Raw genomic sequence first — 16800 nt, forward strand, 5'->3', positions numbered from 1 at the left:
TTGATTTGTTTAACACTTTTTTTGGTTACTACATGATTCCATGTGTTATTTCATAGTTTTGATTATCTTCACTATTATTATACCATGTAGAACATAGTAAAAATAAAGAAAAACCCTTGAATGAATTGGTGTGTCCAAACTTTTGACTAGCACTGTAAATACTGAATTCATTATTTTAAAGTATTTTGTATTTTTATAATTACCATTCTTTCCAACCACTATTCATCAAGGATGCAGCTTATTCAGACTATAATAAGATCCTTATAACCAAGAAGTGTGGTTTCCTCAACATATTTCTTAATATAACAACAAGATATATGGGCCTTGAGGTTTTCTTCCACCAGAAAATCCATGGCAGCCTGAATAGAGGAGAGAATGGTTCAAATGTACTAACACATCATAATAATAATATTGCAATTAAAAAATATTACCAAACATGCAACTATTTTATTGTTACCAAAGACATCATGAGTCATGTATGGAAGCCAATTCCCACCACATACAAAAAAGTCAATACTATCTAAAATGTAGAGATGGTAAATCATACATATAGTATATATATATATTACATTTAACCTTTATTTAACTGGGCAAGTCAGTTAAGAACAAATTCTTATTTACAATGACGGCCTAGGAACAGTGGGTTAACTGCCTTGTTCAGGGGCAGAACAACAGATGTTCACCTTGTCAGCTCTGGGATTCGATTCAGCAACCTTTCGGTTACTGGCCCAACGCTCTAACCACTAGGCTACCTGCCGTGCCATGTTTATTTATTTGTAGCATTGTGTGGTGATTTCCATCTGTAAACTTGAGCACAAACTGATCAACTGTAGCCTACAGATAACAACCACAGCTGCAGGTAGCCAGAGAAGCCTAAGCACTCTGATTCCCTCTGGGCAAGGGAAACAAAGCAGCAACGTCATGTATTTATAGCCTAAGCTATGTATTTACAACCTAAATTATATATTAAATATAGGCCCATTTATTTGTGTTAAGAGAAAATATGAATGTGATCAAATTTGATTTATATCCGAACTTGATTGACTGCAATGATCAATCAACACAATAGCAATTAATCAATCAACACAATAGCAATGGTTTGTTGTGTGATTTACTTTTTAATTACAGATGCAAAGTCCTACATGATGCAACCCTGCATAAAGCAAACTCAGCACTGTTAGCTCTATTGACCACTCACAGTTGTTGTCTCTGTGTCTGAGTAAAGGACCAGGAGTCCTCCCTAGGGTGAGGACTTAATATCTCAACATTTTATAGGACACATCACTGCACGCTATACTCCTCTGTAAACTGGTCATCTCTGTATACCCGGCGCAAGACCCATTGGTTGATGCTTATTTATAAAACCCTTTTAGGCCTCACTCCCCCCTATCTGAGATATCTACTGCAGCCCTCATCCTCCACATACCCTGTTCCTGTTCTGCCAGTCACATTCTGTTAAAGGTCCCCAAAGCACACACATCCCTGGGTAGCTCCTCTTTTCAGTTCGCTGCAACTAACTTAGCGACTGGAACGAGCTGCAAAAAACACCCAAACTGGACAGTTTTATCTCCATCTCTACATTCAAAGACTTAATCATGGACACTTACTGACACTTCGTGTGATGTATTGTTGTCTCTACCTTTTTGCCCTTCCTGCTGTTGTCTGTGCCTAACAATGTTTGTACCATGTTTGTGCTGCTACCATGTTGTGCTGTTGTCATGTTGTGCTGCTACCATGTATTGTCATGTTCCTGTCTTTTTATATTGTTGTCTTATGTCTCTCTTTATGTAGTGTTGTGGTGTCTCTTTTGTCGTGATGTGTGTTTTGTCCTACATTTAAACAAGTTGGGCCCCATCCCCACAGGAGGCCTTTTGCCTCTTCGTAGGCCGTTCTTGTAAATAATAATTTGTTATTAATTGACTTGAATAGTTAAATTAAGGTTAGAAAAAAGTATCTCAAAATGTTGACTTACGTATCTCAAAATGTGTAGATACTACCTAGAAATGTTTAGATAGTATAATCATTTTCTAAGGTCAAATGCAGACGTTTTTTAAATTCTCAATATCAAATCATTGCTGGGTAACAATTGGTACCTTACAGTGATTGTTTTCAAATAGCAAAGAGCAATTTCTCAAGCAATAATTTTGCTATGACTGTCTGGGAGTGGTCTGAGTAGGGAGGGAAAAACTGAAAACTTGTTGTTATTGGCAGAGTAGTTTGGAACAATATTTAATTGGACTATTTACTAATTTACCGCCTGTTCATTTCACCAGGCAGGCCAAAAGTCCATCCCACCAAAACAGAATGACATTTCAAACTGTTCTTACACTAAAAGGGCATTATCATAATTTTCACAATTTCAGATTTATTCAAACCTGTGTGGAAATATATATAAAACACAGTATAACACGTTTTGACTGCACTGGGCCTTTACATTTTTGGGGGGTGGCAGAAATGGGATTCCATAGTCATGACAGTTTACCTTTGACAGAAGAGCTGCAACTCCTTTGCCCCTGAAAGACTCGGGTACATAAGTTGACAGTAGATCTACCTCCTTCTTGCTCGTAAATTTGTAGCGCAGCACCGCGCTATCCTGATGTCCTGTGCCAAGAGAGTAAAATTTTATTTATACGTGTAACATATTATATTCCCCACGGTCATGTGTTCCTAACTAGGAACCTTCCCAAGTGGGCCATGCATGAACACCGGCCTCGAGTTACTATAACACCCTGGTTGTAAATTGCAATCCCTGCTGTTTCACGCTCACCTTCGCCGTCCAGGTTGATAGAAAAGCAGAGGTTGTGTCGGTCATGTTTTACTCTCAAATCGGTGTTAGGACTCAATACACTAAAGGCAGACATATGAGTATTCAAAACCTTTACAGAATTAGGTTTGCTGTTCAATGCATAGACGCGAAAAATCAATTTTCGTAAAGCCATATCGATTGTCTTGTTCAAGAGTCAGTTCTCGCTCGTGGCTGTGCGCAGTCTTTCCCAATGCAATTCCATTGATGTCCACTAGCCAGCGTAAAATAGTTACTTCATGACTATAATGAGTTGAGATTGTAATTAAATTACCATCCACCTCTGTCACAAAATGCAATTATGAGTCTTCAATTCCATCTGTAGGCTACAAAGTGGTCTCTTTACCAATGTTACATATATTATGAAAAGTAAAGACAAGGAGACAGAGCTCAAAACAAGTTTTAATTCTAGGTTCTATAGGCCTAATATAAGGTTCCCAATAACACAAACAACAGTTTCCCTCATTTCTGCTATATGACAGTTCTACTGAAGCAAGTTGTGTACCTTATGAGATACCCAAGTTATTTTAGTTTCCAAATAAACATTTTTCCAAAATCTTTTTCAGTCACCTGTGTCCATTCAGCATTGAAAACATACAAACATTTCAATAATAATTTTGTCTTCTTCTATTTTTTTTCCGGTCTCAGCTGGTCCTCCATATTTGACAGTCATAAGTGCTGGCCCAACACATCATCTTATTCCCAGTTCTATGTGGTGTGTATCCAGAATCCAGTGCCAATCCAATGCTATGTTGACTACAGCTCCTCTGAGTCTGCTAAAGCTGCAATATTATTCACTCCTGCAGCATTATTCACTCCTGCAGCCATCACAGCGAAAAATACATTTGGGAAAAGGGATCTGGCATAGATGGCCATCTTGGGGAGGGAGTGAGCCATGACCACCTCTCTCTTCTTGCTGTTCAGAATCTTCAGGATCTCATTGGCAGCCTCTGTTGGTGTGATGCCCATAACCTTCTGTTTGGAGAAGACTGGGAGGGGGAGGCGGGATAAGGTTGGTTAGAGTAGTCAGACCAACACAACACACAGTTTTAAGATCATCAACTGAGACAGCAGGTTACTTGACCAGATGGACTTCTTGGTCTTTTCCCCAGGTGGAGGGGAGATGATGAAGGTGTGGTTGACAGTGCTGACAGAGATGCCATACTCCTGGACCTCAGCCCGCAGACAGTCAAAGAAGGCTTGGACCGCATGCTTAGAGGCAGCATCTGAAACCCAGCAGAAGCCAAATTCAGACCCTCATCTCCCGCTCATACAATTGTTTCATTATTGAGGGAACTCATACTGTACATCTGAATACCTGTTAATTCAAACTTCATCAAAATACATTCAGAAGTAGGCCTACTGTCAGTATGAAAATGACTGAACTCACAAGTGGCACGGAAAGGCATAGCCAGCTTGCCCTGGATGCTGTTGACCAGAATCACATGGCCAGTCCTCCTCGACATCATGGATGGCAGAAGACCTGTGGAAGGGACCAATGCAACACAACTCTCAAACTTAAATTCCTTTTAACTGAGTTAACTTATGCTCTGTTATGATATAGTACCCTTAGCCACTGTGATAGGGCCAAAGTAGTTATTGTCCATAACTAACTTGTCCATCTTCAGTGATGTGCTCTGTACTGGGGCCTTGACTTTAAGGCTGCTGTTGAGAATGAGCACATCCACACAGCCATAACACTCCAGCATCTCTACGATCACATCTGGCATGCTGTTCATGTCACCGAAATCCACCAGCACAAGTTTAGGAGGGAAGGTCTAGGAAAGGGAAAGAGAATTTCACAATAATGCAGGACCAAATTACTGTAATATACAGTATGGTTATTAATCTTTAGGATATTCATGATCACTTTACAATGTATGCATATTTATATAAATGCTAATAAAACGTAACTTTGTATCAGGCATATAAAGACCATATAATTGCTCTGTTGGGTTTAAGAGTTACGACATACTTACTAATTTAGGGTCTGCAGCGCTAGTCAGGTTATCAGCAAAACCTTCAAGTTTTTCCCAAGTTTTTCCACAAAGGATGACTCTAGCTCCTCCCTCGTGAAACAACTTTGCACATTCTGCAAAGGTTTGGATTAATACATTTACAGACAGAATACGGTTTTAGTAACAATGTAATAACAGTTTTCTATGTGCACTTCATATCTGAGCTTTGTTTTCAAAATCAAAACAAAGGATTTACCCTTTCCCAGTCCTGTTAAGGCATCTGTTATCACGACCACCTTGTTGCGTACCATTGCTGTGGACAAGAATTTGAGCACCAGATGGTGCAGGAAAATAACCACTGCTGTTACCACCACCACAACAGGCACCAGCAGAATTGCAGCTGGGTCCATACTCTGGAAAAGACCAATGGGAATATCATTTTCAGTAGCATATAGTGCCATGTTTTAGTGTTTAGTGAGAAAACTTGATAGTTTTGAATTAAAAATACAGGCAGTAAATGTATTGTTCAGAAGTATGCAGGGCATTCTTATAGAAATACACGTCGGTCTACAGTCCATTATATGATGTGATGAAAGCATGTCAAGATGAATCAATAATCAATGGATTGACTAATGGATGAGAAGTGATACATAGAATAAGAATTCAATTAAAATTCTATGTGATCAAAGTGAGAATATTGAACATTCTCAAAAATTTATTTCATACCAACAGATATTCCAGGTCCATGATTTTGGTATCCAAAAGACCCTGTTAAAGACAACCGTTAAAGGTCCAATGCAGATGTTTTGGTCAAAAATAAGAAAAAAAAATGCTTTTAGAAAAGGGCAATTTATCAAATAAGAATTTAGCTAGGACTGTCTGGGAGTAGGAGGAGGAGAAAACTGAAAACTAGCTGTTATTGGCTGAGAGTGTTGGAGCTCTCTTTCTTATTGGTCTATTAACTAATTTACCAACTGGTGATGTCACCGGCAGGCCACAACTCCATCCCACCAAAACAGGCTGATTTTTCAGGTTGTCTTTTCAAACAGCTCTTACACTTAAAGGCCATTATCATCATGTTCACAATTTCACAGTATTATTCAAACCTCATAGTGTGGAAGTATATATAAAACACAGAAAAATCACATTTTTGAATGCACTGGGCCTTTAAGCCTTTAGTTACTCCATAACTCTGAAATGGAAACAGAAGAGACCGATATTGACCATGTACTGTAGTGACAGAGCAAGCTAAAAGATAGAGCTTATGATCACTCTAATAAATGCTGTCTGGTTGTTTCATCAGAAGGAGCTAAACATACTCCTTGATACATGACCTCAAATTATCATAAAGGGCAAAGTGAAACCCATCTTCAGTTAGGACAGTGTCAATGTGAAGCATACCGAATATGTCAGACAGTCAAGGTGACTCAACATTTCATAGTTTATTCATACAGTATAAGATACAGTCACTTTACAGTAACTTTCTTTCCTCAGATTACTATATCTTTGCAATAACCACCTACGACAATCCCAGTTTGTCCCATTACAGTTTAAGTGTGATTGGTCCACAGTATTTGTTCTACTGGGTGTTTTAATAGCACTTAAGCCACAGTTTACCATGTACTGTACAGTGTGTGTCTGCCAAAGGGAGGCTCCAAATATATCCTGACCTAAAAATACTATAGCAACGTTATTTTCAAAAGCTGTACGGTAACATCAGCACAACTCAAAGATAAACTTAATAGAGCCAAGAATAACATGAATGAAACAAATGCGATAAAGACACAATGTGAAAAAAAAACTAAAGACCGTAATCATAGATGTTATCCTGCCATCCCTACACAAACTACAATGAAATCAGAACATGGAACTATACAGTTACAGTAACAAGTTTCCCTGTGTCATAACACAAAATGTGCAAATACTGTCCTGGCTGTGTGTCATTGGCTGACTGTCTCCATTTCACACCTATAGTATGGTTTGATATCATTCACACAGCTGCCACTTACAGTTTGGGGTGGCTAGACCTCTGGTGGAAAAATGTCTGCTAGTATTCCTGGTTAGGTCTTCTCATTTGGGGCAATGTTCCCAGCCCCAGCCCATTCAGAGTGTAGCTCTGACCAGCAGTCCCCGTCCCCCCAGCAATACTTTGGGATTTGAGCTCTATTAATAGCGCACAGCTGAGTCAGTCATTTTCCATGCATGTTGTATACATGTTATGTTTAGCATGGCAAGGCAGCTCACACCTCCAGGAGGCAGAGGTCGTGGGGGAGATGGTGTCCCATTGCTAAGGCCTTGCTCTATTTAGCTCTGTTTTCATTTAGTGCACCACAAAGGATATGGCATAGAAAACAAACTGAATCACACACACTCACACAGACGTACCAGTGAGCATGCATAGCCTACACACACAGACAGAAAGACAGACACATGCACACAAAGGTCCGGCTTACCGAATGGGTACGCAGGGCACGTGCCATGGGACCCCGACCTCCAGGGGACTCCAACCCTCCCCTCCCCCCAAAAGAAAAGTTAATATTATTATTTTATTTTGGGGCGTTGAGAGCAGCCTGGAGGTCAGGCCCCCCAGATAGCATATTATGAACACATTGGTTGAGGGCCCCCCAGATAGAGCATTAACATGTCATTAGCCATGGCAAAATATATAGAATAGTAAAAAATAAAAAATAAAAGCTTTAAAACGGCAAGATTTTCTCTAAGTCTCATGGCACATCGGCCCCAGATGTGTGGTCCAGCCCTGCACACACACACACACACATGCACTGTTTTGTCAGCTTCACAGCTTCTTTGAGCTGTCTCATTCCATGCCAAATGTTGACCCAATGTCTCCATCTCCAACCTGTATCAAATAAACTTTATTATAAGTGTTGTAGAGAAAACATGTTGCTATCTTCTCATCTTTGTACTAATTAATCCTCACGTGGCATTCAGTTTCTCATATTACGATTACAGGATTGACTAAAACTCTACAAAGTGTGATTGCTCTACGTGCAAAGTGTGATTGCTCTTGAACGCTCCCCTTGCGCGTCGTTTCTATGATATTTATTCCCTGATCTGCACACTGTTGGAATGTTTGGCTACTCTCTCATCTGGGTTTCTACTGTGTAGCTATGTTTTATCACTCTGTGGAATGGGTAGCGCAAGCAGTTTGCCGACTGGAAAAATCCATGGAGCCGTCTACTACAGTACTGTGCAATTACAGCTAGCTGGACTCTGGACAGCCAAGTCTGATCCGTCAAGGCAGTCAGGCAGATACAGAATATCATCGGTTTAAAATATTGCATTAATCATGGCTGATTTTGAGGAATTCGAAAAACAGCTGAGCGAAAACCGACAGGGTGATTTCCCATTTTATTTCAGCCTTCAATTTTGGATGTGTTGCAATGGCTCTAGCTATCTAGAAGCTTTTAGCTAGCTAACTAGCATGCATTACTGTGGTTATGTGGCTAGTTGTCAAGTTAGCTAGATAGCTTTGCTAGACGAGCTAGTCCTGCTGTATGCAGATGTAGCTTATTTGACTAGCTAGCTAATTTAACCATTAGCCACTTAATTTATTGATTAGCAAACATGGCATGGCTATAGTTCGAGTGAATTGGCTTATCTAACGTTACCTAGCTAAATTGATAGTTAGTTAACTAGCTAACTATAGCTGCACTAAATATCTAGATGCACTCACTGTTCTAGTTAGCTAGCTAGTTACCAAGATAATCAAGCTAGCTATCCAGGACTGACTGATCAATTTCGTTTGCTTGGTCAGCTTGCAGGTAGGTTAGCTATATCTTGGTCCATAATAAGCATCCCACTGGAATGCAATTAACTAATTTCTGTCAAATCTATTCACATAGCTGGAAGCAGCTTCTGTGTATTTTACCCCGATCAAATTAAGTTTATTCAAGAGTTCATACTAGCTTATTACAACCCCGCTCTGCATGTTAGGTATGTCCGGTGTATTATAGTGACCCATTGTGCTTAATGATGCTGAAACATGATTGTATATAGCTACCAAAAGCTTGGCTTATGTTCCATCCTTTCTCTTCCCACCTACATAGAGAGAGAGAAAGAGAGACGCAAGAAGAGGAGCGGCAGTGGGTCTCAGAGCCGCAGTGAGAAACATCGCAGCTGGAGCAAAGACCGGGGCAACCGGAGCCGAGAGAAGCGAAGCCGCAGTAGAGACAGGAAGAGCCGGGAGCAGAGGAGCACCTCGCGGGATCACAAGAAGCACAGGTGAGTATTTAGCCCCTAGTACAGTACCTAGAGCTACTTACTGACAGAAAGCAGCATGTCAGGTATACTAAGGTATTGCCTTTTCAGTGTTACCTTTGCCAACAATGAGCCAACATGCATTCCGTTTACTCAGCTATTCTCCACGAAGAACAAGGAGGAAAAGGACCTGCAGATACTGGGATGTGCCTCCCCCTGGCTTTGAACACATCACACCATTGCAGTACAAAGCTATGCAAGGTATCTGTCAGCTTCTCTTTGCCCGTTAAGTGGCTAATATCCCACTGTAATGTTCCCCTGTTTTATTTATTTCCTGTTAAGTTCATACAGAATGAATTGTCAAGAACAGTGCCAGTTACTAAGGTTGTGTGAAGTTTCTCTTACTCTCTACTTTTCCCTTCAGCGGCTGGGCAGATACCCACAATAGCCCTGCTGGCATCATCTGCCATGAGTGGGTTGGCAGTAACACCCACCCAAGTGCCCATAGTTGGCAGTCAGATGACTAGGCAGGCTCGACGTCTCTATGTTGGCAATATTCCCTTTGGAGTGACGGAGGTAAACTTCCCAGAGGACTTACGTTGTCTTGCACATTGAAGTGACAACATCGTATTTCAAGGTATTTTTGCAGTTACTGTATGGGTTTCAGCTGATATTTTTTCCTTTATTTATTTCTGTTTTTAGGAGTCCATGGCAGAATTCTTCAATGCCCAAATGAGGCTTGCAGGCCTATCGCGAGCCCCTAGCATCCCTGTGCTTGCTGTGCAGATAAATCAGGATAAAAACTTTGCATTCCTAGAGGTAGGTTGCCTTGTGTCCTGTCTCTTCTGTATATGTTGGTGTGTAACATTAGTTGCCTTGCATAACTTACTTAAACTGTCTAACTCCCTGTTTGGCATCTTCCTCTCCAGTTCCGGTCTGTCGATGAGACCACACAGGCCATGGCTTTCGATGGAATCATTTTCCAAGGTCAGTCGTTGAAGATAAGACGACCACATGACTACCGGCCCCTACCTGGCATTTCAGAGCAGCCTGCTTTTCATGTCCCAGGTTTGTACAGTGGCAACATGCTTTCTTAGTTATGTAGTTCACATTCATAGCACCAGTATATCAGCTACAGTACAGGTATATTGCAGTTGAACGTGTTTATTTTTGTTTTTGTCTCTGTAGGTGTCGTGTCCACAGTGGTACCAGACTCCCCACATAAACTGTTTATTGGAGGCCTTCCCAACTATCTCAATGATGATCAGGTACTTCACTCAAACAGTCATTTCACATTGACAACTCAAGCATACCTGCCCCTTCTCATTTGTATTACTTTCTTGAACTGGTCACTGAAGTGACAGACTTACAGTATTCTGTTCTGGTTGGGTGGGGGAGAAGTGACCTTTGTCCTTTACACTTACAACCATGTTGAGGCCACAGGAGGTTGGTGGCGCCGTAATTGGGGAGAACAGGCTTGTGGTAAGGACTGGAGCGGAATCACTGGAATGGTATCCAGGTGTTTGATGCCAATCCATTAGCTCCATTCCAGCCATTATTATGAGCCGTCCTCCCCTCAGCAGCCTCCACTGGTTGAGCTACAGTGAGCTAAGTAAAGCTTATAGGCACATGTGAAAAAAGCATACTAGGGAGTAACAATGGGAATAACATTTGGCCTAAAGTAGGCAGTATGATCTTAACTGTAGCTGACGCTCTTTCCCTGGCCATAAGTCCATGACAGGCATTTAGTAGTGTAGAGATACTTATAGGAACTAACACATTCAGCACTGACAGCATTTGCTTCAGTCACACCCTGCAGGTGTGAGAGTGCTTTTGTGCAAAGCACAATGTACACCCTAACCAAAGGAGAAGTTGCTGTTTTCATTGTGTCTACAATTTGGCCAGTGTTGTATGGAAATCAAAATATGAATGTATTATTTATGTCTGATATTTGTGAAGATGCCAATAACTCCTCCTTTTATGCAGTTTGTTTTTACACTTCTGTTAGAAATCATGAGATTACATTTCATTAGCATTATTCATTAGCATTAGTTAATGTGAACACATTGTTTTTCACTCCATGAATCGCTCTGATGTGTTTGAATAAAAACTCAGCTAGTGATTTCATGACTGAACTAAATTGTGAATTAATATTTACACACATTATTTATGCATAATCATCAACCCAGTTTCAATCTCGTTCACTTGATTTCATAGATAACAATAGTATGTCTATCAGATAAGTAGTTTATAGTCACTAATGGTCCCATGAAAACATACTCTTGAATGGGATAAATGCGTGACCACCTGCTAGCAGGAGCTATAAGTATATGAATGGGTGGGTTAACAGGCTTGATTATCAGTACTCTAGTGAGTGAAAAGTGTAACTGTTCAGCTGTATGCTAATTTCTCATTTTAACCATGCTTATTTGACAAAGGTAAGCAAAGTCCAGTTCATAAGATGGAGCGAGGTAACATGTCCTAGATATCACAATATGCAGGCTTGAGTAAAATTCCTGGTTAAGTCAGATGGTTGCCAACAACCGTATTCCATGATTCCTCACACCAAACATATTAAGCCCTGACTGTGCTACATCTTCACTCCAAGTTCCAGAGAGATTGGGAAACGGCATAGTTCTGCAATGTTGTTGTGCACTAAATGAATTGGATTCTAACTTTCCATTCCTCCTGATTTTCTTTCTAAACAGTACCCTGATTGTACCCTGGTGTTTATTTTCTTATTCTTTTTTACTCTTGCAGTCACTGCTACTGCTTTGATACTCACAGCTCTTTCATTTTTGTTCCCCCACTTTGTCCCCAGCTAGGGGCCTGTAAGATCGTTAAGTCTGCGCTCATAATTTGTTCAGTAGTACTGATCTACTGCTGCCATGCCAACATGTAACACAAGGCAAGTAAGACATTCCGTTCCTCCCACGGATACACTCCTAGCCAGCAGGTTCCCTTCCTGGCTACTCTTTCTCTCTCTCCCATCACTCTTTTGAAACGCGTTAAGGACTAAATTAGTTAGGGGTGGGATAAAATAAACAGATACCCGATTAATGTTAGGTTTGGGGTGGTTCTCAGCCTTAAAAATAAAGTTAAGACTGTGTTAACATGATGTACTGTCATGAAGCAAGTGCATTTTGTAGATAAAGTGACAGCCAATCAGTTTACTTTGATGATGGTTTCGTCATTTTCATAGCTCAGGTGAAGTAGTAAACACATATAAGTATTGGATTTTATAGTCTGTGCACAATTTTCAGCACAACTTGTGTTATTACTGTTTAATAACTTTATATTATTGTTTGTCAAATGAATTTCTGGTAAAATATGAATAAAATGAAATACATTACACAAAGTCTGTACCTGTTAATGTTTTGTCATACAAAAAATCAGTCATTCAGTGCTCTTTCAAAAATCTCATATATAGTTTCCCTGGATTATTGTGGATTTAGTATATGTCATACTTAAATAGAGTTTGTCTGTAAAACATCAGCCGTTGTATGCATATACAAATTATTAACAAACAATTGATTTGCTTTGTAATTAAGCAATCTTAATCTCATCACACTGAAACTAATAAACGTTCTACAATTATTTTTATTTTTTAAATTCAAGATACAAATATTTAGTTTTCTTTGACCATGTCATTTATTGCACTTCTCCAGGCCATTCACCTTGGTATGATTTCTCTCCTCATGACTATTAGATGGAGGCTTAGAATTCATTCAGTAGAATATGTGGTGGATTCATATTACCCTGCTTATGTCTCTGCTTGTCTTTATCTCTTATGCAGGTGAAGGAGCTCTTGACATCATTCGGACCACTCAAAGCTTTCAACCTTGTCAAGGACAGTGCCACGTCACTTTCCAAAGGTTATGCCTTTTGTGAATATGTTGACATCAGTGCGACTGATCAGGTACGGATGAGCAAATGCTATGCTTTCTCATGGTTATGGTTTATCATTTTTTGGCGTCAAATCAATCTTGTTTTTAAGGTTCTATTCCATATTTGAAAAGTTTCTGTGTATGTTTGTCAGGCGGTGGCTGGGCTCAATGGCATGCAACTGGGTGACAAAAAGCTCATCGTCCAGAGAGCAAGTGTGGGAGCCAAAAACGCCAATCCGGTGAGCGCAGTTCGCTTGTGCATTTTGAATTGCAAGAAACAAATGTGAGTACCAGCAGTCTAAATGTGTCGTCTGTCTGGGCTGTTTTCCTTCCTCCCACCTAGACTGCCATCATCGAGACCCCGGTGATGCTGCAGGTTCCTGGGCTGCAGGGACTTCAGAACTCTGGGCTGCCCACGGAGGTGCTGTGCCTGCTCAACATGGTGATGCCTGAGGAGCTTGTGGATGACGAGGACTACGAGGAGATCCTGGAGGACATTAGTGAGGAGTGCTGCAAGTACGGCAGCGTGCGCTCCATCGAGATTCCCCGGCCTGTCGAAGGAGTGGAGGTCCCTGGCTGTGGCAAGGTAAAAGGTTGAACTGAGGTTATTCAATACAGAATGAGACTCTGCTCTTCACTGTTGTTAAACATAAGTAATTGGTCTGAACAAAATAAAAAACTGTAATACACCACATGAAGTATGAATTGTTGTTGAACATGTATGTATTTGCTATTTGGATCCTGATGAAGTTGATGGTTATTTTTGTTTCAGATCTTTGTGGAGTACGTTTCTGCTGCAGACTGTCTGAAAGCCATGCAGGCCCTCACTGGCCGCAAGTTTGCCAACAGAGTGGTGGTAACCAAATACTATGATCCAGACATGTATCACAGACAGGAGTTCTCAGGGTAGAGGGGAAACAGGAGGCAATACATGGAATTAACTGGGACCTCCTCTTTCCTGCTTCCTCAAACCTGGTTTCAGCTCTTCAGTATCGTGTGTTCTGTCTCCAGTATTCACAGCTAGTACGTTGTAACCCTATTCTCATTTACTACAGTAGTTCAGATTTTTGTGAAAAAATACTAGATTTTTACATGCGTCTTTTAGATACTCTAACTGATATATTACACCAACAAAAAATATCTGTGTGCAGTGAATTAATTTAGTCTGAAATGTATACAAATAAATAAAACCATGCTATTTGTGTAGGATTCCCTTTGCAGAAGTAGTATGAATGTCATGTGTGCTTAGATCTAAAACCAGACTGTAACGTAGCCAGTGTTGCTGTCTTTCTTAACTCTGGAGTCAATGAGATGATACAAAAGTGAAATGTTTAGATTTCTATTCTGAGCACAAGCTTATTTTGTCTCTTAACTTAAAGAATTGTTAAGTCGAGATGAACCTATATTTGATAGCTATCATACTTCCACTGTGTGATTCTGAGAAGTAACTAACAGTGAAATGTTATTGTATACCCCCCAGAGTCAGATGAACTTGTGAATACCATGTTTATGCCTCTGCATCCAGTATGAAGGAAGTTAGAGGTAGTTTCACGAGCCAAGTACCATAGACTCCCAGTCATTGAGCTAACGCTAGTTAGCAACTTCCTTCAAACTGCATGTAGAGACATAAAAATGGTTTCCACAGGTTCATCTTACTCTAGGGAAGTAGAAAACAAAATCCTGAAGTTTAAAATTCAAACACCTAAAACTCGTGTTAGAAAAACACTCTCAACACTAATAATTACAAACAGTGAACAAAACAATTGTTTCAACAAAGTCATGATTTGGGCATTTTCGCAGCGGTTTAAACCCATAACCTTGAAATTTGCAGATTGTTTTGTGTTCATGCTCTGGATTAAGAATTTGTGTCATTTAGATTGTAGCATAAAATTACAAGGTCACAAAAATACCATACTGGCCATAGAATGGATATTATGCATAGTTTTTTGAATAAGAAATATTTGGTCATCCTACAGGAAAAGGCGAGGAGATTTTAGAAGATGTGCTTTCAATTTATGTAAATAATGTATGTAGCTAATGTATATCCTGTGTATTTGTTATCTGATGCTTTCGCAATTGTATGGAAGAAAATTGGTTAATTTATTTTTACCCAAAGGTTTTTTAAGCTTCATGAAAATTGCAGACGTGAGTTGATCCAACATTGTCGTCATATGACAGTAATTAATATCATTCATCATTACAGTGAGACTACCGTTGAGTGTTTTTATTATGTACTGTATATCACATACGATTACAACAAAAACAGTATGCTTCATTATGGGTACATAGGAAATCAGCTTTCAACTAAATAAATGCAGTTCATTGATTCAAAAGAGGTATAAATACTGTTTTTGTAAATGTGGTTTTGAATGTGCCAAATCTGAAAGCATTTTTATGTACACCTCTAACCTGCCATTGTCATGCCTTGAATAAATGCCTGCATCTTCTGTCAGTCTATAATAGCATTATTGTTGCTATGAAATAAGGCTGATGTCAATTTCAGGACAGGGGCATCTTGTGAGATCAGGTGAGGAAATGTGAATATACTGTGAACTCACCAGACTGAATATCATTTCAGCTATCAATCAGTCAGTAGAAGGCAGCAAAGTTAAGCTTTATCAGGCTGGTCTCATAGACTAGACATAACATATTAAACGAAAATCCAGGACACTCAAATTAGCATAATATGTTAATAAGACATAAGAAAAAAAGGTTACTTAAGGCACAAACGAAAGGAGGGGATATATAACACAAATGTGTATCAACCCAAAGGTTGCATGTTTGAATCTCATCACGGACAAGCGTTTGAGCTAATTTGTAACTATGCAATCACTTTCTTCATTTGAGCTACTTTGCAACTACTTAGCATGTTAACAAACCATTTCCCTAACCCTGACCTTAACCCTTTAACCTAACTCTTAACCCTAATCTTAACCAGGGATGGGCAAAATGTACAAAATACAATGACAAAATATAATTACACAAAATACCATAAATAATGTATCAAATTAAACCACACAATATTTCTATTTTGAAATCTATTTAATTACAATACATGTATTTTGTATTTTAAAATACAGCAATATATTTGCAATTAGCCAGCCCAGAATAGCAATAACATTATAGAAGCTTACATGCTATAACTGTGAAATGTTGTTGTTTATCTTCCTTAGTTGAATGCCATGACTGTAAGTCACTCTGAGTAAGAGGGTCTGCTAAATGACCAAAATGTATATGTGAAAATGAACATACCAAAATGAACTGCAAATCACACTGGGTATTATTACCTTGTAATAATAAGGTACCTTGTTTCGGGGTGGAGCTCATTGGAATAACACTTAGCATGCTTTGCAATTGTCCATTTTCACATATACATTTATATTTCGTTCATTTAGCAGACGCTCTTATCACACCATAGTGCCATGAGACTTATGATACCAATGCAGGGTGAAAGGGGGCAACAAAATTGTGAACCGCTATAAAAAAATGTATAGAAAAGTATTTTGTATTTTGAAAATAAAATGTACAGCTCTCGAAAGTATCTTATGACAAGATACATTGGAGTGTAGTTCAACCCAGTGTAATAAAAATGACAAAATACTCAGAAGTAATTAAAATACATATTTCAAATACTTGTAACAGAGCTACTGCCCATCGGTGACCTTAACCCCAACCTTAACCATAACCTCTAACCCTAACCCCTAGCCTAGCTATCATTAGCCACCTAGCTAACGTTAGCCACAACAAATTGGAATTTGTAACATATAGTACGGATTAGAATTTGTAAGATAACATACGAATTGTAACAGATAACTGTAACTAACTGTAATTCATAACATATAAAACGAAATGGACGATGGACATCCACAAATAAATACATACCAAATGTAACGTATCATACTGATTTTAGCGTCACGGATATTCGTTTGGC

General features: G+C 39.4%; 2 protein-coding genes and 1 long non-coding RNA gene across 6 annotated transcripts; 1 reads left to right on the forward strand and 2 right to left on the reverse strand.

The window, feature by feature from the left end:
* Window positions 1–224: 224 nt before the first annotated feature.
* Window positions 225–3000, reverse strand: LOC110486611. Its single transcript, XR_002468093.2, has 3 exons — window positions 2768–3000; window positions 2483–2601; window positions 225–359 (listed from the first exon to the last, which is right to left on the reverse strand). It is a non-coding gene; the product is annotated as an uncharacterized LOC110486611 (long non-coding RNA).
* Window positions 3001–3187: 187 nt separating this feature from the next.
* LOC110486613 (dehydrogenase/reductase SDR family member 7C-B) lies at window positions 3188–8918 on the reverse strand. 4 transcript variants are annotated; one of them, XM_021558344.2, is made up of 8 exons: window positions 8786–8918; window positions 7215–7275; window positions 5018–5174; window positions 4783–4895; window positions 4371–4581; window positions 4194–4286; window positions 3883–4029; window positions 3188–3792 (listed from the first exon to the last, which is right to left on the reverse strand). In XM_021558344.2, exons 1-8 carry the CDS (start codon window positions 8806–8808, stop codon window positions 3560–3562), a joined length of 1038 nt encoding a protein of 345 aa, XP_021414019.2. In that variant the 5' UTR covers window positions 8809–8918; the 3' UTR covers window positions 3188–3559. The 4 variants fall into 4 exon arrangements, with proteins under 4 accessions (XP_021414019.2, XP_036797222.1, XP_021414020.2 ...); XM_036941327.1 differs by lacking the exon at window positions 8786–8918 and adding an exon at window positions 5488–5529 and having other exon boundaries at window positions 7215–7256; XM_021558345.2 differs by lacking the exons at window positions 7215–7275; window positions 8786–8918 and adding exons at window positions 5488–5529; window positions 6771–6894.
* On the forward strand, window positions 7812–15316 carry LOC110486612 (splicing factor U2AF 65 kDa subunit). Its single transcript, XM_021558342.2, has 11 exons — window positions 7812–8120; window positions 8832–9006; window positions 9140–9243; window positions 9407–9558; window positions 9685–9801; window positions 9912–10050; window positions 10171–10250; window positions 12779–12901; window positions 13022–13108; window positions 13213–13455; window positions 13642–15316. The coding sequence occupies exons 1-11, from the start codon at window positions 8072–8074 to the stop codon at window positions 13777–13779; spliced, it is 1407 nt and encodes a 468-aa protein (XP_021414017.2). The 5' UTR covers window positions 7812–8071; the 3' UTR covers window positions 13780–15316.
* The last annotated feature ends 1484 nt before the right edge of the window (window positions 15317–16800 follow it).

Source organism: Oncorhynchus mykiss, chromosome 13 (genome assembly GCF_013265735.2).
Source record: "Oncorhynchus mykiss isolate Arlee chromosome 13, USDA_OmykA_1.1, whole genome shotgun sequence".
Classification (NCBI taxonomy): Eukaryota; Metazoa; Chordata; class Actinopteri; order Salmoniformes; family Salmonidae; genus Oncorhynchus; species Oncorhynchus mykiss.